A 26,024-nucleotide genomic window follows, 5' to 3' on the forward strand; every position below is an offset into this window, starting at 1 on the left:
CTAATTTTATACTAGTGAAAGAATGTGTATTACATTCCCAGATAATATTTGGAAGACCATAGCATTTCCAAACTGGCAGAAATTTAGCTCTCCTCAGCAAGGGACCCCAAAATTGTTTAGCACTGACAATTTTTACAGACATAAAAGCTAAATAAATCAGTCGGTGTATTTAATGTCTAGTGATCTTGGCATATTGTCAAGTGCTACTGAAACGTTGTCAAGACTGGATCTCCAGAGTTAATAAATATTTGGGATTACAGTTAAATACTGGGAAGAAATAATTTCTGAAAAGTTCTATCATTTTATTTCCATTAGGATAGAAACCATTCCATCTTTCATATTATTTCACAAGTCTATGTATTATCATAATACGAGAGAACTATGAATTCTCTTGGGAAGGCATATTCATATTTGTAGTGCTGATAGGTTGATAGTTGGACTAGATGACTTAGTGGTCTTTTCCAACCTTTATGATTCTATGACTCCATTCTGATTAACTGCTTACAGTAAATGAGGCTTATGCAATAAAAAAGTCTGAAATGCTGTTAATGTCATTACAGTAAAGTTGCTAGTTCTACGTATGATTTCATATGCTAGGGAAAACTAGCATCAAATGCTTCTCAACCTCATTACACAATGTTATATGATAGAGATCATAAATAGAGAGGGCACTAAACTGATATTTGTGGTAACCATATTCATTTTCCTTCTTACAATTTACCAGCTTCCAGGATTTATTACAATTTATTTGCAGATTGAATGCTGAGTATCATGAAGCTCTCCTAGCAGAACTTGTCTGAAATGCACCTTAGAAATACAGAGGTACACAGATTTTCACATTTATTCAAATATCTTTAGGTGCTTCAAAAGCAGCAATGATTTAGAAGGAGAATCAAAGTTCCACCTGGTCTAAGTGCTGCTAATAACTACAGGTGACACTTTTCTTCAAGCTGTGTTTTCTTGAGATAGAAGGCACAGCACAGCCTGTGCTCTGATGGGGCTGACACCCTTCCCCCCCCATGATCAGCTTCAGGCTGTGGCTCTCAGCAAAAGCTCCTTAGGATGAGAATTCCCTGCAAGCCAGCGTAGTAGAAGAGGACTGGGAACAGGGAAAGTGAAGACATCGCTTAAAATGGAAATACTGAAAAAAGTAAAGAATACTAGCAATGCAAGGAGAAACATGGCAGAGGATGTTTAGAATAAGATTTATCCAGTATCAGCAGCCACTGTCCGACACTTTGGCCAAGGAAGCTGAAGGGTATTTGCACAGTCCCTACATAGATAACCTTTAATGTACCCCAAACGTATCAATGCAGAAAATATTACAATAATTACAGACAGAATTGTCAAAGATGAGCTATGAGTCAGACGGCAAGTTTTCTACTCTCATGAGGAAGAACTGTGTGCACATATCAGATATGCTTTTCCTTCACTGGAGTGTAGTCAGCTTTTACTTTGGATTCTAATTAAATATTTTCCCAACTTGGTTCTTTGACACTCTCTAAATTTCTTCTAATGAAGGATTCTTTCCCTCTCCACTAACTCTGAAAAGAAGTAGAACAAATTGTCTGTGTTGTTCTTGCTTTGTAGCTATGGGGAGTGTGTTAAACCAAAACTGTTTAAAATGAGTTTAAAATGATTGATAATATATTCTTTTTTTTTTTTTTTTTCCACTTGGACAAATAGAATCCATTTGGGAAGGATGCTCTAGAGGCATAGCAAAGATTTTGAATACCTAAGTAAGACCCAGATGTGCTCAGATACCAACAAGACGTGAAAGAGATTAAAAGCTGTCACCATTAAAAGATAAATTAGTTATGTGAGTGTTATCAAATTAAAAAACAGAATCAAACACAAAAATATGAAATGTGCATTCAGCTAATGAATACTGTTGCACCAAATTGACTAAAGTGTAAAGAAATGGAAAAAAGAACAAAAGTTTTACAAGCTTACTGTTATTTCTCTTTTCCAGCTAAATCAGGATTTAAAAGAACATTTAATTCCATCACTGATAGAAATATAATAGTAAGGCTACAATGCATGAAACATTGACATTCTTCTGAAGGAGTTGGTTTTATATATACATACCAATCCTAAGAACTGCCATTGCAAAATGCAAACAGAGGTAAAAAAAAAAAATAAATTGTCATGGTAGCCTCTGTCAGATCTGAGATCTGGGAAACGAACTTGCTGATGCTGCAAGAAAATGTAAAATTCTTGCTCAGTCTGCTGAAGCAGATACAACAATGCTGTACAACATATAGTACAGCAAGGAGTAAGTATACCACAGCATTGGATAGAGCTGCTCTTACAACAGGAGGACTAACTGGCTTAACCCATCAATTTTCTCCTTCCAGTCTTCACACAGAGAGGAATTGTTTCAGATTTCTTTTATGATATCTATGTCTTAGATCAAAATAAAACAATCATATGTGGAGAACAATAGACTAAAGGTTGCCTATATGCATTTGATGCATTTGCATTGTTCAAACAGATCTTGAAATACCAAGACAGCACTTCTTATTTATCCTTTGATTTAGACCTTTTTGTGTAATCCCTTCTTGCTCCTGCACTTGTCCTTCTTTTTCCTTTCCCCTGCATTAAAGGCTGTGTGAGAGAAATCGAGAGAGAACAGCAGGTCTAGATTTAGACTGCCGCTCCTGTGCTTATTGGATAGAACAGCCAAACATCCAGTAGAGGGAAAGCTCAGCTCTTCCTGTCAATCCAAGGTGAAGGGTGTTTAGTACAGAAGCTACAGTGGAAGAGAATTAGTTCCAAATTCTCATGTACAACCCACAAAAGGCTACATTAACATGTGGATGCATTTCTGTGTGGGAAATGCATTTTGGGACCAGACTGACCCTCTGCAAAAGTGACTGATCCCTAACACAGAGGCCCTCAATGATATTCATAATATCTGACATTATGAAATGAGGATATAGTTCCTCTATCTCCATGAAATCCTACAGATGGAACTTTTTTTTCCTGAAATTGACTAAATTATATATATATTTAATATATATTAAATGTGTACATATATTCATACTTATTCACACACACATACAATTATATGGAATTATTCACCCTAAGCACATCTCCACACAGATAAACACACATAAAAGCAGTCTGCAACAAACATTCAAAATTCAGTTCAAGTACAGAACCAATATTATAGTACTATCTATTGATCATTTAAAGATACATTCAGATACTTTCACTATACAGAATGTGCTATTGTTTCCTAATGGATTGTCTCTAACAGACTAGCTTAGAAAAAAATATATTTGGAAGGGTGACACAGAATTGGATTATTCCAGTGATGCTCTGTCTGAGATTATGCCTTTGAAAATGATTGTATAGGAGGTTGCTGTAAAAAGACCCAGTGTGCAGAGCAGCCTCAGGGAGGGCTGATACTGGTGTCAGTGCTGGAGCCACACTCACACTGAGCCACTGTATCTATACCTACATGTATTCTACAGATAAATGTGCTGCTTTCCAAGCCTTAAGAGAATCATCAACTTTAACAGTCTTGGCATTGGTTAAGGTATTGGTGGTAAGGAAGTCACACAAACAACCATGTATTTTATGAGATGTATTTTCTAGGTTGGGATTAGATAAACATCGCCAGTCTGTGACCCTTTGGCTGAACTAGATCAATTAAAAGTCTATACAAATAAGGAACATCTTGATTTTGATTCCTCACTTAACTTTCTTAAGCAAACGTTACTTTCAATTCAAACAGTTTTAAAGAAAATTTTGCATGCCAACATTTTTGCTAAGACATTACTTCCATTTGACTTGAAATTACATATCTTACATCCTAGGAAAGGAGAATTCATTATTCGTGTAGTAAATGTAATGTTTAAAATCTCACCATCCCTCATTCAGAACTGAACAGTCTATAAAAAGACAGTATTTACAGCATGATACAGCTTGAAATAAAAATCCATCAGGTCAGCACCTGGGATGGAGTAGCATATTTGTCATAAACAATAGTTCAAGCATAATTACTATTATTATCCTTTTTTTTGCGAAACAATTCAGAAAAAAAATGTTTAGATAAGTAGAACTGCACTAGATATGATTGAATCTCTTATATAATAGCTGACCGTATTTCCTTCTGACGAAAGCAACAATGCACTCAAATGTGGCCTATAAAAATATACTGTCTGATATACAGAAAATAATTGGAATAGAACAGACTAAGCAGACTGCTCAAAACAATCCAGCAGAGTACAGAAAGCTTTTTAGAACTCTGAATAATGCTGCTGCCATTCTAACCTGCTTGGAAAATGACGAGAGGTAAAAAAAATAGCATTTTATACTTCTCTTGTTGATATCAGAACAACAAAAAACCAACTTCAAAATAGATAGCTTCTACAGTGATACAAAAAAGAATGAACAAATAAATATGCTAAGTATTTTGGTACAGTGATTTGCACCAAGCCATTGCGTGATTTTCCTGTTGAATTTACAGAGGGATCTAAGCAAAAGCCCACCAATAAATTGTTGGGCTATATGCAAGGGTGATATCTGGTCAGGTAGTATGGTCTGGTGAGGGGCAGTGCCTGTGCTGTAGACAGACACCTTCCCTTTGGCTTACTGGAGCCCACCTTAGGGCCACAGCTCAGGCATGTTAGCAAGAAATTTTCATTACAGGTTTGTAAACAAAGAAGCCTTTTGTTTTATTATTTTTTTTAATGTCAGTATCATCAATTATAAAGAGGCAGATGTATAAGTGTTGAAATAAACTTTGCACTTCTTCCAAAGGCTAAGTGAAACAGGGTCAGAGGAGATGTGCCCTGCTCTAATATCCCAATTTGGGTAACGTACAGCAAGGCATGCCTTAGAAGTGAAGTCATAACAGAATTACATGAAATGTCTCTTTAACCTCCATTAGTAAAAGGTTCACGAACTTCCTGGAATGCAATTTATATGCCTGAAAATGTTTTTTCTTCTCTAATGCAACTCTGGATGTTTTTACTTTATGCCATGCATCAGGTAAGAGACTCAGAACACTGACAAAAGAACTGGTGTACATGTGATTTAGCACAGACTTCTGTTGTAATGTACCCCACACAACTGGATACATATAGCACTCAGCCTAGACATCTTGCTAAGATAAACCTCCATCGGGTTTCTTTTCTTCACTGTTTGATCTAGTTATAATGGGGGATGCTAACTTCATTACTTACTGCACTTTACAAAGCTCTGAATTGACTATTTCTCATCTTTGATGGGGAAATTGAAGTTCTCAGATGTTAGTCTGTTCAAGTAGTACATTTCACAAGTGCTAAGTTGAATTTTTCCCGCTCTAAATATGGAGCAGAAACTGTAACTTAAAAGTAATTTTAATTAAACAGTGCTCAAGTATTCAGAGTTTAAAATTTGCTTTAAATTTTTGCTTTAAAATTTGTACTCAATGAACTGTTCGAGGCAAATAAAGAGCTGAATTTCTGAACACTTGGGTTTTATGCATTCTTACTGCATTTAATTTTTAATACAAAATGAAAAAAAAAGCTGAAACTGAGCTGAATGTTTACATTTTGTTTTGATAATTGAATGCTATAATAAAATTATACATAAGCAAAACTAGAAGAAAATTGAAGGTGTAATGGCTGATGATACTGAAAAGTACAGTTCTAGGTTATTAACCTCATTAGTGCAGTATGATCTCACTTTCCCCACCATCTCTTTATACAGAAAGAAGTTTTTTCCCCTCCAAGATTATTCTTTTTATAAGGAATAAGATGTCATTATTTATTGAATGAAACTGCACATGAGATGATGATGACTGTTATTTTCAATGTATATTTTTGTCTGTTCATACAAATAGCCAAATCATGCGAGACAGATGTTAATTATACTTGATAGGAGAGAAGTTATTTCTGCAACAGCAGCATTTTTGGCAGGCACTGAGTTCATTGCACACTGCTTACTCAACTGGCAACTTCCAAAACTTAAAAGCTGTCCTAATAAATATCAGAATTATGACAATGTATTTATCAGCTACCAATCTAAAATGTCTGAACTAGAATCTGCAGACTTTGTATGATGGAGCTCAGAATGAAGAACAAATGTATGGGCTTCTGAGTACTGTCATACACTCTGATCTTGTGCATGGCAGAGTTTGTGCATATTGTGATGTGTTCATGTTCCAAACATAATTTCTGCTTTTTTTACCTTTACTATTTTGTATTTTATTTTGCCACCTTTCTTAATTTCTTTATGATCTCATTCTATGCTAAAGGTATAGCACCTGGTGGCCTTTTATGGTGGTGTAACTGTATCAATGGACAAGGGAAGAGTCACTCATGTCATCTATCTGGCTGTCAGAAAGGCCTTTGACACAGTAACCTACAACATTCTTCTCTCCAAATTGGAAAGATAGGGATTTGATGGGTGGACTGTTCAATGGATGAAGAACTAGCAGCAGGATCAAGTCCAGAGAATGGTGGTTAATAGCTCAAAGATCAGTGAGGAGTGGTGTTCCATATGGGTCAGTGCTGGGATCGATACTGTTTAATATCTTCGTTGATGACACTGACAGCGGGGCAGAGTGCACCTTCAGCAAGTCTGCTGATGACGCCAAGCTGTGGGGTGTGGATGACATGCCAGAGGGAGGGAATGCCATCCAGAGGGGCCTAGACAGGCTTGAGCAGTGGGCCCAGGTGAATTTCATGAGGTTCAACAAAGCCAAGTGCAAGGTCTTGCACCTGGGTTGAGGCAACATACACTACCAGTACAAGCTGGGTGATGAAGCAATTGAGCACAGCCCTTCTGAGCTAAAAAACAAGACACAGAGACAGGTACCACTGAGTCCCATAATAGTGAGAAAATAAAATCATCGCATGAGGTGAGACGCCATGTTAGTGAGGAGAAGAAGTTCTTAAGAATTTGGTTTTTTTTCTAATTATTCTTATGAGTTAAAGAACATACAGTCCTTTCTCAGAAGCATTTTGAAATCCAAGTTAGATGTTCTGCTGTAATTGCTCTTCCAGTTTGTATAAACAATTTTAATTGAAAACTTCAAGGGGAATAGCCAAATGACAGAGCTAAAAAGAATCAATAGCTCTCTTCATACCTTGAGGAATATTTATGCAAAGTGGGATGGTTTTAATAGGAAAGATTTGTATGCAGTGCTTAATGAATGCTGAGTAGCTTGACAGATAAGCAACGTGGACTCAAGCTCTAGCTCTGTATCAGGCAGAACAGATAGTGACATGTGGATTTTCTGCACCTTAGGGAGAAAACAAGACGACTGAATATCCCACCAGCCAACCAATGGAATTGGAAGGATGCACACAAAACCCTCAGACCTAGACAGTAACAGAGTGTGGTATAAGAAATATGGGTAGGAATTTTTTTAGTGCCTGTTCTGCTTATCATTCAAAGAGTACCCTGAAATTTAGTGAGTAACAAAATAAAGATGTGAAGAAAACACTGTAATAGGAACCTCATCAAGATTAGAACTCATTACCTTTGTGAGGGAAGTGGGTGCTTTATCCCAGGTCTTTGGCTACTTTAAATAGAAGTTTACAATATTACAGTGACCACTGTAGAAAGTTTATGCAAGCAACAGAAATACACAAAAGCATAATGAAAAAATGTTAGAAAACAATCATTCAAAATTCCATTAACCTAAGTGCTCTCTATTTATATACGGAGTTCAATGAATTGTTTACTTTAAAATATGGAAGGGAAAGGGGTTGCAAAAAAAATCTTTCTGCTGCATTGTTGCCCTATTGCTATTAATATTCTTAAATGCAAGTATTTTTTTTACTGTCACCATTTGGAATTCAAAAATGCAGGTCATATCACTTCCGCCAGCTGAAGTGACAGACTAAATAAGTGAAATCAAATAGAAAGTTTGTGACATTTTCGGACTGAAATCTCTTAAGTATAATTGGATCATACTTTTGCTTTTTTCCTGCAAGCAGAGGAATACAAACATTTATATTCTAAAATTTAGCTAATATTGACATTAACTTTTTTGGTTTTTTTTGCTCCCTTCCCTTCCCAGTTAGCAGCACTACGCTAATTTGCCTCAAAAGTCAGAATTAATTTTGCCTATACACATAGGTTGCTGTCATGGTTCTATGTTTTTTGTTTTTTGGGTTTCAGTATTCCACATCAAAACATCATGTAGTGTACGGGGCATTAAAGTGTCACTGCCCCAGGTCCAGGTACCTATCCCTGTACATTACAGCAGTCACGGGATCTGGCCCTTCCGGGTGGGGGGGCGCTCTCTTGCTGCCTTGCAGTGGGTGCTGGAGGGTGCTTTCCTAGCCGTTCCAAGCTTTTCAGGTTTGACTCGGTCCCGGGAACTCTCTCTCTCTCATCTTGTCTGATTTATTAATCTCAATTTCAATTAAATTGTATATATTGTGTTATCTTGTATTCTGATATTATAGTAAAACAAGTTTTCCTCCATAGATTGTTGCTGCTGCTCTTTTCCTCCCTTCCTTCCTTCCCATTTTTGTGGGACTGGGGTGGGGGGGGAGGGCAGAGGCCCGTTGCCCCTGTCACGGACATAGATTGATCTCGTCAACGCCGTGACAGTTGCTCTGTAAGTAATGCCTCCTATTTATTTCCATGATAATTTATTCCATGCTATTAATAGAAAAATGCTATTTGATAGAAAAAAATTTCAGTTACAAAACACTATTTTTCAACACAGCTGCTACCAGTATCTATGCATTTTTGCTATCAGTGAACAAGAGCCTGCATGCCATGCTCATAGAAATCTGTACCACCGTCATTGTCACCACTGCTGAAACACAGCACCCATAACCTCACTGTCCTCACATTCATTGGCTGGTCTCCATAAACCTTCAGCAAGCACCAATGAATGTTAATGGGTGCCAATTTTTTCCATATGGAGGCATTCAATTCCACACCTTTATTTTGTACATACTTCCTTGTAGGACACCATTTTGTCAGACTACTCCTCCGCTGCTGTCTGTCTCATGGCAACAAAATGTAATGGAATATCAGTGGGAAGGTTCAACCTCTTCTGCCATACCACTCTGACTAAGTGGACCAACATAATAAAATAGGAGACATTAATTTTGGAGCAGCCCTCATACATCTTGAACTGTTTTGGCTTTAGTCACATGACACTTGCAAGCTATTCTGGGGAGAAATATCATAGAATCCTAGAAACAGAGAGTGATTGAGGTTGGCGGCGACCTCTGGGCACCTATGGCCCAACCATGCCATAGCAGGGACACCCACAGCAGGGCAACCAAGGCCATGGCCAGGTGGCTTCAGGAGATTTAGCATCTGTGCAGCACAGAAGTGATTCCTGTTGTTCAGATGGTACCACATGTGTTTCAGTTTGTGCCCGTGGCCTCTTGCCTTGGTACTGGGCATCACTGAAGAGCCTGGCTCCATCTTCACTGCAGTCTCCTTTCAGGTATTCATGGAATTGAAAAGGTTTCCCCTTATCCTTCTCTTCTCCAGGCTGAATCAGGGGAGTCTGATAACTCAAAATGCTCCAACCTCATACACTTGCTGCATGGCATAAGATTGCATCTGCAAGACTGACACTTGGTGAGGCATTGGTATATCCCAAAACAGCATTTCAGCTTGTTCATAGGAATAATGATGACACTCCTTCCTCAGAAATACAAGTAGCAACACAGTCTAGTGAACACTAGTGTTCAAAAAACAACGCCTTAATTTGTGACACCAATCTTTCTGGTGCTGCTGAGTGAGTTGGTGAAAGAGTGTCAGGGAACTGGGCTAACTATATTCCAGACAACTTCTGGTATTACTGAAGTCCTACATATGCGTGTGAACAGTTCTTCACTGAATTCCTTGCTAGTGAGCTTCTTGACAGGACAATCACACAAACCAGCTAGGTGCTAGAGGAGGAAATACTGTAAAAGAGAACAATGTCAGTGTCACTTGGATCTTGACTGACAGCATCTGATCTGTTTGAAAAAGCAGATAGGTACTGTAGCATGTGGTCATGATACAGTAAGTCCTGTATGATATTCACCTACAGTATTCATTTTCTTAGTTGACTACCAAAATACGCATTTTTTAAATTTAGATTTATTTATTTGCATATAAGGCATTCCTCATACATATGTAGTTCAACATTTCCTCTTTGTTGTAACTAGACAGTCTGAATCTCACTTGATCAGATAATGGATGAGATAATGGCTTGTTCATCTGAGTTGACAATGGACAAACACAATGGAAACAAACCAGTAATAAGTTCGAGCTTTTTGCAGACATATTCAATTCCTTCTCTCTTGAGTACTGTAATTTTTATAGAGGTTGTGAACCATTAGTGTTACGATGCAGAAAGATGCATGAATGATGACTAGATAATTATTCCCCAAGATTAGGAACATTGTAGGGTCATCCTCCCTGTTATCACTTCACGTTTGCTTATTCAAGTGAATAAGAACACTAGGGAATTTGTGGATCAACAAGTATGCACAGTCTCTCTAATTTGCTTGTATTTAGAGTAACCTCAGATTCTTGAAGAATTCGTTATCTATAGGAGATTGATACAAAACTTGATAATAGGCCCACGGATATCAACGAGGCTGTCGATCTTTCCATCAAGTATTTCTAACAGTGAGCTTATTCCCTTTGGATATCTCACAAGTGCAGCAGAAATTTGGAGTAGTATATGTGAGACAGACATCACCTAATTTCTAGACTTCATCTCTCTACAGTCATCTAAAAATGGTCATACAAAAGGTGGATATTTTTCTCCACTGATGAATAGCTAACAAATATAGAAATCTACACAAGTGTCTGCACCTACTGGTGTAGGTTAACATTACTTAACCTGCTGGCAGTGTTAACCAGTAGGTGTAGACACCTATCATGTAGACATTTATATTTGTATTAGCTAAATCTTATCTCAAATGTATTATTATTATTTTTTATTTCTTGAATAGATTAACAAATATAGTAAAGCTACAATTTCTGAGAGAACAGATTCTAAAAAAAAGCTGGTCTGCATTGCTTACAGATAATTTAGCAACTTGCAGATGGCCAAGCATATGATTGGCTGATGAAATGAGAGAGAATATTTCCCATTCTTGATTCAAATTGTTGAGCTGTATGACTTCATCACAGATGTGGATACATTTCTGGGAAGTTCATCCTGCAACGACCATTGCTATTGATTAGTCAGAATGGTCATCAGCAAACACAGTTAGTTACTTGTGCACTATTGCCGTTTCTCAAATCTTTTACCAAAGGAACTCAAGCTTACGAAAACATGCTTAGTGAAAATCTTTCCTGTGCCTGTTATGTATGAATGTTTTAGTTTATCTAGTCCATTGAATCACCTTGAGAATTGGAGGAGAGTTTCCACTTTTGCAGATTAATCTTTGATCTAAGTCGGCCGCAGGCCTAACTCTGTGTTTGCCTTAAAATGGCAGTCATTCAAAATCATTCACTGTATAAAAATCTTTACATGTTCATGCAGTCTTTCACCAGTGACTTTCACTCAGCATTTTAACGGGATTCAGCAGCCCCTTAAATGTAGACAGTTTTCTATTGGCAGTGTGAGGCTTCAGCCAAGACAAAACAATGGAACCTTGCAGGAAAGTATGTGGTATCAGCATCTCCTAGGCTGTCTTGAGGTAGATGGAGATACTGTGGGGTGTAATGTTCATATCCAGCAGCTTGATTGAACTTCAAATGCTAAAACTTGTCCTAGTAATACTGTAAACGCCTTTTTAAGAGCCATTAGATCACAGATGCCAGATTTACACAAGTGCATAACAGCCCTCAGGAACTCCAAAACATCTGGCAAATAGGATCTAGAATGTAATTTTGTCTGTTTCTGATGTATCCACTGAGACGTGGCTCCTCTGAGTTTGCTTGTGAGGTTTGCTGTGGGCCTGTAGCAACTATAGCAATACCTCTTAATTCCTAGCCTCTTACTTAAAACCTCTTAAAACCTCTTAATGCCTAGCACTGTGCTTTGAGTGATGTTGTATGTCAGTGCACTCACTTCGCCTTGCTGCATTAATTGTTTCATGGCAATGCAGTGATGACAAGTCTGTCAGGCAGCAGCTTCCGTGTTCCAAGTGATGAAATCCAAAATTGTTTTGTTTTGCTGGTGAAATCACCATGTTGCCATCAGGTTTAAAGGATCACAATGAATCTTACATAGCTTTATCCTTCTCTTCTTGTATCTGTACTTGAATCTGAACACTAAACTAGCTTTTGGATAGAGAAGTAAAATGATTCAAAAATTTACAATAGTAGTCTTCTATGAGTTTGTTTTTTTTAACAATTAGAGTAAGTACACCTGGTGTCTTCAAGCATACAGTCAGGATCTGGTAAGGTGCAGGAGATGTGTCTTTCCTTACTGTTTTCTCATGTCTGATGCCTGTCTGAAACATTAGCCTTTTGTTTATCAGTTGACAAAATAAAGAAAGAAAGAAATAAAATAAAAGAGCATCAGCCTTGCAAGGGAAAGAGTCCAGAGTTATAGCACAGATGGGTACACCAGCACCTGTGGTTATCCCTCACATCCATGTCACTTCACAGATTGTAGAGCCATTGTTCTCAAGCTTTTTACTATGGTACCCTGCTGACACAATACGATATTTTGATTGCTTATTAAAGCCTCCCGTGACTGTGATTGTAGCAGGAGTGCACATAAATTGCACAACACACCGTTCATGTCTAAAGAATAAATAAAATCTGTTTCAAAAGCTCTGTTTAAAACCTATGTTCATCATGTAATGATGTCTACCTAACAAAACAAAAGATCTGTAATCTCAAGTCATTTTGAAACATAGGATTTTAAGAGCTTTATCAACAAACATTGTTAATAGGACTTGGACAGCCATATCTCCAGCTAATTAGATTGTACCATGTTTGAATAGGTAGAAAATCATAGTTTGTTAGTTTGAAAAGTACTGAGTATGCAATCACTTGGCTGAACAGAGCTTTTAAGAATATTCTGACCTTAAATAAGTTTTCTTTGTTTTCCATTATCATATTTAGGAATCACTGCAAATATTCACAGAAACCATGCTAGATGCCACAATCATTAGCCTGAGATTCTCTAATTACTTTACAACAGAACTCTGTCAGTCTTCACAGAAATGAAGACATCTGCCTACAGAATTTATTCAGAGATTTAACTTTGCACATAACAGACTAAAATAATTATAGAGCACATTTGAATGTATATTTCTATCATGGATTCTTAAGATGAATTAATTACCTCAGGAAAAAAATCTATTTTAAGATTCATTTCAAAGCTCATTTTTTCCCTCATGCATTCCCATTACAGTTTGTGGCTACCATAATGAACATCAAGGACATCTATATTGAATTTCAACATCAGAATTTAAATAAGATGTAAGGACATTCTCTTTTCCATAGTAAAGTACTCCATATGAACAATTCTATACAACCAGTCCCCACACCAGACACACCTGCAGGTATTTGGGTGCTGCATCTGAGAATGCTAAACTATGAGTAGCAGGGAAAATATCTCGTGCAGCATATAAGCTAATAACAAAATATTAGGAGATATGAAGATATGTTACTAAGCTTATCTGCTACTTTAATTTTGCCTTTGGCAACCAAGTTGCATGTTGAAGTTAAAACAGTAAGAAGAATTGAAAATTAAAAAGCCAGTGAACTGTTTTTGCTTTTTTTTTTTTTTTTAATAAAACCAACAAAAAACAATCTATGTTCTGCTTCTTTCTTACATTTTATTATTTGTAAAATATAAATTACTTGTTAATTCATTAATATGGCATCAGAAACAATCATGCCAACAGTAATACAAGACTTTGGGCAAATTATAGTGTTTTAAAAATAATTCTTTTCACTACCTTCACACTTCCTACTTGCAAAGTCCTGCAGTTTCCTACAGAAAAAGATTAGGGGGATTTATTCCAATAAACTATGATGGTCTCAATTATTCCCTTGCAGTACCAGAACAAGGATGAAAGGAAATTTCCAGAAGAATCATGTGGGACTACTCCACCTACATTATCTGTGCTTATGTGTGTTTACATGTTTGCTCCCTGTACTGTAACAGAATATAAGGAACATTCTCTGCTGCTTTGCTCCATCCACAGTGAACTGTCTCAGGCTAGAAAATTCTCTGCATCTCCACAGTGACTCTGGCCACCACGAACTGGGTTTTCTGCAAAGACAATGTGAATCCCAAACTACTATTTCTTCTATAACATGTTAGTGAGAAATGGATGGAAAATTATGTATAAGCTCTGATGACGATGCATAGTCTAACTAGCATGTGAAGAATAAGGACTGCTTGAGAGAGACTGTGCACAGTGACAGGGCTGTGTCGATGCAAGATGACAGTCTCCAGTAAGCAGCTGTAGCAGTGGAAATCCACATCAGATAAAATGAAGAAAAATCTTCACCATGAGAACGGTTGCAAGACAGGAGCCAGCAAAGGCTGTGGAATCTCTATCTTTCAGCATTCTCTATGCTCCTGTGGATGAAATTGGATGAAACTTTATCCACCCTCAAAGTTATCACTACTTTGAGCAGGAGGTTGGTGGCTGGGGACCCTTCGACTTATTCTATCGTTCTGTCATTGTATTCTCCTGCAGGAGATAATCACTGACTAGGAAACTGACTTCATCTTCCTTCAAAAATGCTTCATCCATGCATAGACCCTAGAGACATTTAAGGCATTTTGCAATTTTTATCAATCTGTGGATATGAAAGTATTTCCAGTAGTGATCCAGATCTTAATAGCAGCTTTAGATCTCTTCAGAAGTTTCTTTTCTTCATTCAGTTTTCACAGATTCTTTATTAGTAGTCCACAGATGCCTACGTCTCCATATGTCACACTGAAAACTCATTTTGATGTTCTAATGAAAACAAGGTTGGATCAGACTCGACTTTGATTGTTTTGCAAAGCTATCTTTTCTAAAGCCAGAATTTTTCCCTTAGTAGACTGTGCTTTCTCTGCCTGTCCATGCAGAAATTCCCCTTCAGTATACAGGCTAAAAAACAAAGAACATTATAACCAGATTTCATGTAGTAGAATAGAGAGCATTTCTCAGTCTATTTCAATGTAGGAGAACGGAGAGATCTTTCTTCCCTTAAAATAGTGTGGAAAGGAAAATATGAGCTACTGGCAATTTAAGAAAAAATTAGAGGAATTTCTATCTGAGGATTTATCTTTTCTTGCATTGGAACTGTTAGGCATCTATACAGTAACTGATATAGAAAAATGCATGCGTTTATGGACAGAGTGAATCTCAGAAATCACAAATCATTGTATTTCTTACGTAAAAGGACCATCTTAATTACCTGTTTCCATTTTCCCATCTTGTGCTGCAGGCCCATCAGGAATTACACTCTTCACCTGAAGAAACTCATCTGGCTCATCCCCACCAATGATGGTAAATCCAAAACCCATGTTGCTTTTCTTAAGAGTGGTGCTGAGGAAAGTCCCCTTCAGCTGTGATGCATCACGGGTGAAGAGTGGTTTTTCTACATCAGTCAACACAAACAAGAAAGACAAAAGTTCTGATCTAGTCAAAATATGGCAGGGACAGCATATAACAATACCAGCTGGCAGCACGTGACAGCGTATGAAAATAGAGGAAATAAAGAGTGCAGGCATTCCAGAAAAAAAAAATAAAATTGTGAGTTTTTATATTAAAACAAAGCTTAAAAAGTGTTTTAACCTATGGCAGATCAGCCATAAGTGGGGAGTTATACTCTTTCATATTAGAAATACATTTAGAAGTGGATACTGTGTAGCTAAAATAATTGCAACAATAAAAATGATAAGTGAGGCAACTTTAAAACCTCTTCCCTAAACTATAAATCAAGAATGTCTACAAAGTTTTGCACAATTTCCCTCTCACTTGCAGTAAGAGAAATATCCCCGGTATTTCTCGTTCCACGTGTTACAGACAGTGATAAACATCCGGTGATCTTTCCTCTCCAAGCACATGGGACTGGTGCCAGGTCTGACCGCTGTGATGGCGGTGCCACCTTCCTGTCCCCTTGCCGCGTGCCCGGTGTGCAGTGTGGGCGGCTGCAGCCTCCCGCTGCCTCGCTCCCATGCTTTGCTGTGTAGAGAAAGGTAGGAGGAATGTGCAAAAGTGGTGGTTTCCATTCATCTGGTTAAGTGGGCAGTGCAGTGGGGCTGGCAGGACATACCGTACGGCCAGCGTGTCCCAACGGGGTTGCGCCAGCACTGGGACAGATCACTCACACTGCGGGACCGCTGCGGAACGGGGCGCAGGCGGACGAGTTTGGGCCTAGGCAGGGTTGATGAGGAGCTGCCTACTATCACAAAGGAGAAGAAGCCTCATTCTCCATCTGGAACCTCATGTTGAAGTTTATTTGTCTCTACCAGTCTACCATTTGTCTCTTTGCTGCTTACACAGCCTATTGTAAGCACATTAATTTTCACATTACGGCGAGGCTGTACTCCTGTAAACTCCTACAGCGCAGTGCTGAGCCTTTTAACTTAATTGATGCCTGCTAGATGAGCTAGCTAGGAAACATACCAAATATAAACTAAAGGTAATTTACAGAAAGTACAATTAATTATTTCAGTGTTGCCAACCTCAGGTGCTCAAGAGAGAGTCACGCATTCCCAAGAATAGAAGTTATTATTTTATTTAGAAAATTACTTTGGGGCTCTTATTGTGCACTTTGTTTTTCAGCCTTCAGGAAACACTAAGGTCAACTGTTCTCTTTTTCCTGCGACTCTGGAGGTTAGAGTTTCTTAGGTGTCTCACGAGTCCCGCAACTCCAGGAGCTGCAACTTTTCGGAGAGATAAATGCTAGGAGGCAGGTGATAACATTGTGAGAATTGGCAACACTCTTATTTCCATCAGACTAGGACAAAATCATTGTTGCGTAGCAGAAGAGCAGGATCTTTCATCTTAACTAAGATAGGCTGACATGGTACTGTACCTCGGAAACCTTGGGCCTGCATAGGCTTTGTTCCAAGTTCTGCGTTGGGCATGTTATGCTGCTGTAGTTTCCTTTTTGCTTCTAGCACAGGGTTTTCAAATTGTGTTCTTCTATTTATGTGGCTGGAAAAAATTTGGTTTTGATTAAAAATTGGGTTCAGTTGGGGAAAATGATTATTTTCACAGTAGGATGTGACTTAGGTGTGTGTGGTTAGATAGCGAAACTGTTATGAAACCCCGATGGGCCTGAGCATGTCCCTTATACTCTGCATAATTTCGGTGGGGATGAGAAAAGCACAATCTATGCGCATAAAATAATGAACAGCATTGGAAAGTGCCTTATCATTTCAATATGCTGAACTCTGCTACAGGCAAATGGTTTTGATCTATGGGACTACATGGTAAATTGCAGTACTGCTGAAGCGTGCTACAACAGTTTCTCATGTCTTTAGTACAAACATTGTTCTGTGCATGATTCAAAGGGACTGAACAAATATTTTTTCATTATTATTGATTAGCTGCAAATAAAATTACTTACAGAAAAGGTAAAGCCTGGCACACAGAGGGTTTTAATGATCACTGCTTAAAAAAGAAATATATGTAGTATAGAAAAGTAACTGAGGATTATTTCTTTTTTAATTCTATGTTATGTACCTGCTAAGATGTACAGAAAAACAGGATGCTTCAGAAACTAAGTCAGATGGTAAATTAAAACTATATGCATAAATAATGAACTATAGAATAAGTTACTGTTGTACACCTTTTTTTTTTCTTTCTTTTTTCATCTTAAAAAAAAAAAAAAAAAAAAAAAAACCATTACATTTCCTGTAGCAAGTCAGGAAATACATCTGCTTGGAACTACTATCTTAACTACTTACTCTAATCTTATCCTTGATTTTAATACTTTAACTTAAAGTGTATATTTTACCAATTAACAAATAGTTCTACAATTCTGCTATGTTTCTCACTTTTTCTGAAGAAGTCAAGGGGATTTAGGAGGAAGTATTGAACAATTCTAGAAGATAGGGTCACGATAGGATCATAATTAAAAATAATTTTTACTCTGCAGATAGTGTTCTGGGGAAGTAAATACACAATGCAAAATAAGATCTCAAACACATCAGTCCTTATTTATTCTTACTAAGCTACTCTGTACTATTTTTTTTCTGCAAAGTCAATCCTGATCATCAGCTTTAAGCACTTGCAGAGGCAACCTGAGAACTTCTGAGATCTCAAAATGGGTTGAATTCCTTCTGTTTATTTTGAGATGACCTTTTATGCTCAAACATTAAGCATTACTCAGGTCCCTCGGGATTCAGATCCTAACATTACTTCAAACAAAATGAGTGGAATTGATATAAAAAAGGAATTGAAGGAAGTCGTTAAGTCCTAAGGGAGAGTATTATTCTTGGAAAACAAAGATTAATGCAATGAAAAGATACTTTGATTTAATGACAGGAAGAATATATTATAAATTCTGGAGTTGCTACTTTGTTAACATGGCTCTCTCTCATTCAAGGGGCAGCTAAATCACTTGTACTGTAAAATTTTGATTAATAGCTTTCTTATAAATATTAAACTATACTACAAAATTAGAAGATTATTTTTGTTTCTTTCCTTCCATATACTGACTGATTAAGATTGCAGGCTTTGTTTCCCTAGGCTTTAGACCTTTCTGTAATTCTCAGGGTCAGTTCTCATCACCTTTGTCTATTGCAAACCTGGATATGTATGATGGACGGGAGAGAAACTTCATCAGTTAGAAACGAAGGAAGACGAGACTCACATGCATTAATTGATCATAGGATAATTTTGAAATACCAATATGAGCATGAAAATGATAGTTTTCATGCTACTATTTATCATGTGATGTATTCCAGTACTATGAGGGAAATACTACTTTTGCCATTACAAAAGGAAGTTGTGAAACATCATGTGAAATACTGGATAAAGTTCTGATCTCCACAACAAAGGTTTTTACAGGAAGACCAGTGAAAGAGAGAGTATTCTATGACAGAACACCAAAGCAGTTCTGCTTTTTTATTCTAGTGGAATGAATGCTCATATATGATTGCATTTTATGAATATATTTGGAAGTAAATAGTAGTATATATTAAAAATGTTAGGATTTCAGTCATGAAATCTTTAGGCTTCTTTCAAGCAGAAGTGTGAAATTATGAAACAGCTTCCAATAGCATTTATGGGATAAAAGTCTAGCTTGTTTTATGATGGCATTTGATAAGAATGAAAACAAGTTTTCTACACAGGATATTGAGCTGGTTGTTCAAACAAAGGGATCAAACACTATTTTAGTGTTTAGTCTAAAATATCCTATCTCAGCTGCCCTTCCAGAAGACCATGGGGTTCCTGTAACTTTTGTCTCATATGATGCAGAGGTGATGGATATTCTAAATCACATTATACATCTGCTTTTATGTAGGACCTTAGAATATAATCAGAGCTTAGCTGTAACAGCAGGTCACAGTCCAGTGCCCCTAGTCAAAACTTACACGTGGTCCTGTGATTAAAAAAGAGGGATTTTACCTAATACAGGATGTGTCAATGGCTCATGGAAAATCAGCTCCTGTGATACTGCCACGACAGCTGGAATTTCTTATCAGCTGGCTCTCAGCAGTTTCTGGTAGGAGCTGGAGTTGTGGTTTAGTATATTTAGACAGAAATGTTTTCTGTAATAGCTATCTTGAATATGACCTTTTTGTTCTAACATATCAGACAGGAAGACTAGCAGAGATACTTGAGGCACCTCAGGGTGTTGATGCAATCTCAGTAATTCTTAACTCCAAATTATTTCCCTATTTTGACTGTTTTATAGTAGAGTGCCATCTCAAAAACACACTGTGAAAATTCCATCAAATTCATACAGCTGCGTTACATATTGGGCCCAATAAGAATAAAAAAAAAAAAAAAAAAAAAAAATTACACAGAAAATCAGTCCTTTTTATCAGTTACACTGGATATATGCTCCTAGACTGATGAGACAAGAAGCACCTCCCTATCGTGCAATTTTAAGTGCTCTACATCTCCATGGCTAAATCAGAAAAATTGCTACTGATGAGTTTAGCTGAGAATGAAGTTATTAAGCTAAGTACTTTCCTTGAAAGGAAGGACATTCTAGCCTTTCATCTGGGTACTTCAACTGCATACAAAATAGGTATTACTGAACTAGGCCTTGATAAGACAATCTAAATGTGAGTTTTAGAGATGGTTACAAATGAGTGCTTTGGTGTTTAGTTGTACTGCTCATTGCCCTCAGCACCTAATTTGGTGAGCACTTCTCTCCTGATTTGAAAATTTCATTTTGGACTCTTCCTACCTAAAAGTCCCATCTCTGCTATTCTCCTAACTGGGGTTCAGAAGGAAGACTGGGGACTGCCTACCTAGAGGAATGTATTTAATCCACATCTGTGGGATAAGACTTCTCATCAAATTGTGTAAACAGGTTTTCTTTTCCCCCTCTGCCCCCTCTCACAACTAATTTTCGGGTCCTGATTCAACTATATTTTATACTGTGAATATTAAATGTAAAAGCCTTATCTAAAGATAAAAATCCTATTCTGGAGATAAAATTGCAGATAAAAAAATTCCAGAGAAGAATCATGCTGCATTTTGCTCACTTTCTGGCTCCAGGAACCCCAATCATCTCCCTGCACAGAAGAATGAGCAGTCAGTACTACGTTAGCCCACAGTATGCAAGCCGTAGGGTTTGGTTTTGGGCTGCAAAGCTGAAATAGTGAATTTTGTGTCACGAGGAGTATGGTTAGCACCAGGTATCAGCAGAAGGATTTTTGCCTATTCTTCTCCTTAGCTACTTCAATGGATCGTTGTTTATTAGTAGTTTGTGGTTAAAACCCACCAAGCAGTTCTGAGGATCAAGATGCCTACAAGACAGACATTCTGATGGATAATTTATTACTGAGTCTTCTTTACATTCACATTTTTCAGTCGCTACTATTTTATGACAACAAAAAAACCTCTGGAAAGGTTTTCTTCTCGAGTAATAACAGAACATTGTCAGAAATTGTAAGTTAAGGTGATACAGTTTTCTAGAATAAATACCTGTATGGCCAATTTAGCTGTTCTATTACAGAGGCTGTGCCAGGAAATTGAACTCTGTGTTGTGGTTAATCATCCTTAAAGGAGGAAATAATGCCAACTGGAATGCTGAAAAGACCCAGTGCACTTTAACAACCATATTCTCTCCATAGCCTTGTGCAGATAAGTGCTGCCAGCTCTTAGTTTATAAATTAAGAGAGAATTGCATGAAAGTTAACCAAGGTATACCAAACACTTCTCATTCATGTGAGATGTCTACACCTTACAAGTGAAGCTCAGATCTTCATAACAAGCCAAATTAAAATTTTAATAGTGTCTTGAACTTACATTCATTCATGATTTATGTGATGAAGTTATACCGGGGACCTGATTTTTCAACAGGATTTGCAAATACGGTATGATAAATCTTTGTTAACTTTGCCAGCATGTCCTTTTTATTTTGTTTTTGTTTGCTTGCTTGTTTTCCGCATTATCTCTTGGTCTTAGGTTCTGGAACTGAGCATAGCTGACTCACATAAAGTGATCCACTTTATCTCTCTGCTCCACTGTCCTTCCTTACAGTCCTCCCATGTGATACAGATAAGTCAGTGAGGGGAATATGAGCCCTTTCTTCACTGACAGTTTTAAAGGCCTGCATATAAACTTCAACTGGACTTGAATGTGAGAAAGTTCATGACACCGCTTTCCATGATTTACCCCACTATTATGACATAATTAAGACAGTTTAATGTTAACTGATTGTATCTAGTTAAAAATGAACTAATCCATTGAATACTGGTAATAAAAAAGGTGTAACTTCTACTTTTTAGAATGAAAAATGGGAAGCAATTTTTGTTTCAAACGTATTGAGCACAGACAGCAAATTAAAGTACAACTGTGTTTTACTGACTATAAAACTCCTTATGAACTTAGCATGGCTGCAGGTTTAATGCAATCCTGTGAACATTTATTTCACTTCTTAAATCCTCTGAGCCTACAAGTAGGTTTTATATATCTTTCCACAAATCTTATCTGCAATAGAATGAAGAAACCTGGCAGTAACGGCCTTGAAATATGTAATTGCTTGATAACATCTGCGTTGAGAACCTTGTGTCTATTCACCTGTGGATGGACATGAAATGGGGATGAATACTTGCTCCTTATGCAGGGGAAGTGTGAGTCTCACCACTGCCACAATGCCTTGGGCTGCACTAATAGCAAAGGGGGGCTCAGTAAGTAATACACAGAAGTTGCACAACACCTTTTACTCACCAAAATACAGTAAAAACTGCCAAGGTGGAATACACCCAGCAGCTTATAACTGTATGTGCAGAAATCTTCAGGGAGGTTAAGTGCAAAGATATATAAACACCAACCACTAACTACTCTGAGGTTCATAAATGATCTCAGGCACAATTTGGTGGCATTACTTAAGGATTTACCTTTAGGTAGAGGAGAATAAATAAAGCTGGCTTGGGCAAGCAGCAAAGCAGATGGGGTTGCTGCTCTTGCACCAGGGATTCAGCTGAGGGCAAAAAGCAGCAGAGTGGATGCTACTGCATTTGGAGAATGGGACAGGACTCAATGTGGCAGTGGCCAGACACGGTTTCTGTTTGTTTGTTTGCGAAGCTGCTGTTATAGCGATGAAGAAAGGTGAATCTCAGACACATCTTCAAACCCTTCTAAAACCTGATCTTGTTGTGATCCCTCTATCCAGCTCTACCCTGTGCATGTTAACAGCTGCATATTCTATGGTCTGGAAAATCTCCAGTCCTAGCATACGTCCAGAGCAATCCTGTAATCAAAGCACTGGTATGGATTCAAGAGACAAAGGGAATGATGTGACATGCAAATAAACATTTTCTATTCTGTCTGAAAGGAATAATTTTACTGCTTTGTGCCAGGATCTGAAACTGAAAATTTAGGCAGGTCACTATCCTCTGTGAAGACTCTCTCCTTCAATTAAATAGAAGTAATGGATAGACCTTTCTCAGAACAAGTAGTCTGTAAAAATGCTTTTTACATTTTTCATTTTACAGTTTTCTCCATCCCCTGCAATATACTAGGGCTGCTCCAAAAGTAATGCCTCCTATTTTATTATTTTGGTGGATAGATGGATGTTGGTGGTATGTTAGTAAAGTTTGAACTTTCCTGCCAATGTTCTGTTACATTTTTGTTGCTGCGGGACAGACAGCAGCAGAGGGGCAGTCTGACAAAACGCTGTTTGACATGGAAGTGCGAATGAAGCAAAGGTGTGCAGCTGAATTCCTCTGTGTGGGAGAAATGTCACCCACTGACTTTCATTGGCATTTGCTGAACATTTATGGAGACCAGGCAGTGGATGTGAGCACAGTGAGGGGTGGGTGGTGCATTTCAGCACTGGCAAAAGGGATGTGAAAGACAAGCCACATTCCAGATGGCCATGCAGATTTGCATGACTGCGGCATGCTGGCTCTTGCTCATTGCTGGTGAAAATGTAGAGCAAATGGTAATGACTACATCAAAAAAGTGCATTCTGTAGCTGAGAATTTGCTCTATCAAATAGTGTTATTATGCTCTCTTATCTGTTTCCACAGAAATAAATAGATGGCATTACTTTTGTAGTGATCTATGCACTTAGAGTAGACGCTAATAGGAGAGAAGAGAATAAAAATTGACCGCTCTGAGCACATATCACAAGTTGAATCTACATTAATCTCACATAAATCTGATTGACTCTGTTAGGCTAAATAGCATACAAAATCATCTCTCCGATTTACCTATCTTATGTAGTAACTACCTGGAACAGGCTTTCTCTATTACTTCAAGCAAAAGCTTTCTATTCCCTTTCACACACAGGAGTTCCATGTTCCACAACTAAACTAAAATATGAAAAATGAATGCAAGGACTGTGTTGTGAAATAAAACATAACAGACCTAGAATTTTATATGCAGAGTGTGAAGATCTTATTTGTGAAAAGGAAAGTGGTCTTAAATGAGCTAAACTGATTATGCTTTGCTTTATTCATTGACTAATAAGATCTGCACCTCACTGGATGTCCAAATCTACAGAAAAAGTACAACATTTATTTAATTAGTACATTATTTTACAAATTCCAACTGGAATCAGACCCTTGAGAAACAGAACAACTGAGTCACTGATTTGAGACACACTGAACATATTTGGTCATATTAACTGTACTGATGACTGAGAATTCCTGGTATACCTTTAGTTTAACATTCAGTGTTTGTACCCATTTGTATCCAAATTCGGTAACTGCACTCATGTCTTGCCAGCTAAGCACTGCAGAGGATACTAGTATTATATTATGACATATTAACAGCAACTTAATATTGAACTTGGGAACTTACTCAACATAATAAGTGCCATAAATGGGATCATCAATTTTCTCCCAGCCATATGGAAGCTCTGAAAAACAAAGATTTATCTCTTTCAGTAAATGAAATACAGAATGCTTCGATTTCTGATAGTGAAATTGCAGATCTTTGCTGGATGTTGAGGGAAATAATTGGATAGTGAGGTCAGATAAAGTCACCAAAGCAAATGCCAAACATTGAACACCCACCAGGGTGACCACAAGTAGCAGTAACTAGAAAACTGGCATGCAAACAAAGATCTCAGTCTTGAGAAAAACACATTTTAGTTGAACTACTTTACTGTTCCAACAGCTGTGCCACTCAACAACAGTAGCATATCTTGTATGACATCACTGCAAGAGGAAGTGAGGGATTTTTTTTTCTTCCAAATAGACACACAAACACTCATATAGACACACACAAGCATTTCACTTTCTGAACCTTTTTTTTTTTCTTTCCAATGAGCCCTAGATATGTTGGTCTAGAAGAAAGGGAGTTTAATTCCTGTCAGTTATGTATAAGAATGTCTAAATGCTCTGGAATGGTTTGTTCTGTTTGTGTGCAATTCCATAGTCTTCAAAGTTGCACTATTGCAAAGCTTAGTTATATATCAGAGAGACGTCATGGTACACAGAAGTACATAGAAGTGGAAACAAAAATAAGGTATTTTAACATCTGCCATCCTTAACACTTGAAATAGAGAAGACACCTAAAACATTCAGATATTAACAATTATTAAATACATTAATGTAATGGTCTTGAAAATGCTGAGATAGCAAGGCCAGTATCCTGGAGCCAGTGGGCAGAGAAGCCAGGCAGATGTTGCATCCAGATCTGCCAAGAACTTCAGTAAATTCTGTAGGAAACTGTCCCTGCGCTGGTTCCCACAGTCCTGTATAACCTGGGACAGAACTTGGGATCTAACATAAACATTCAAAAAGAAAGCTGTAAATCTTGTACTACCCCCATAGTTAATTTAATTCCTAGTGTAGTCCTCCTCATGACGTAGAATAAAATATTAGCTTAAATACTACAGGCACATTTTATTGTAATGTAATATTGCACAGATTTTTTTTTTTTTTATCTAATTAACTTCGTGTTGCTTTTGTATCTGTCCACCTAAAATTCACTTAGAGAAAAGTGCAGTAAGCACTGAAAAATTCCACGCATACTCAGAAATACGCAAACATGCACACACTAACACATGCACACAAATGTGTGCATACATCCCTTTTCCAACGTGAGTTGGTACATGGAGCTTTTTCCAGCTATGCAACTAAAAAAAAGCTTAGCTGTTCTGTGAAAATTTAAAAGCAGATATTATATATCTGTAAATATATACTTTAAAGTAAACAAACACAGAAAATGTGTTTTGTTTTACATATTTACAAAAATCTGAAATAATTTGAGGATTTACTGTTATCATATTGGTCTATTTTTCCCTAAAGAAATGATGCATAACATCATAACAGAGTATGGACTGGAAGAGTTGTGAGAATGCAAATGGCAATTCCAATTTTCTAGTGTAAAAGTCTGTAAAAATTTAATGAATTGGAGATATTGTGGAGAACCCACTTTTAAATGCATGGGTTGAACCACTGATTATCTAACATCATGAAATACTCACGGGTTCAGAAGAAAGGAAATAAAAGAATACCTTGGTGCATATGACGGATACTAACTCTACGTAAA

General features: G+C 37.4%; 1 protein-coding gene across 3 annotated transcripts in view; it reads right to left on the reverse strand.

Moving 5' to 3' along the window:
* MAGI2 (membrane associated guanylate kinase, WW and PDZ domain containing 2) overlaps nt 1-26,024 on the reverse strand; it is a gene marked incomplete at both ends in the record, with an annotated part of 716,521 nt that overhangs the window by 123,889 nt on the left and 566,608 nt on the right. For 2 of the 3 annotated variants that reach the window (XM_079534500.1, XM_079534499.1), the window contains 3 exons: nt 15,298-15,480; nt 16,924-17,045; nt 24,327-24,384. In XM_079534500.1, coding sequence (XP_079390626.1) covers nt 15,298-15,480; nt 16,924-17,045; nt 24,327-24,384 — 363 coding nt within the window. Of the gene's footprint in view, nt 1-15,297; nt 15,481-16,158; nt 16,288-16,923; nt 17,046-24,326; nt 24,385-26,024 lie in introns of all 3 variants that reach the window. The other variant, XM_079534498.1, reaches the window with a different exon arrangement.

The sequence above is a fragment of the Tetrao urogallus genome (genome assembly GCF_951394365.1).
Source record: "Tetrao urogallus genome assembly, chromosome: 1".
In the NCBI taxonomy this organism is placed as follows: domain Eukaryota; kingdom Metazoa; phylum Chordata; class Aves; order Galliformes; family Phasianidae; genus Tetrao; species Tetrao urogallus.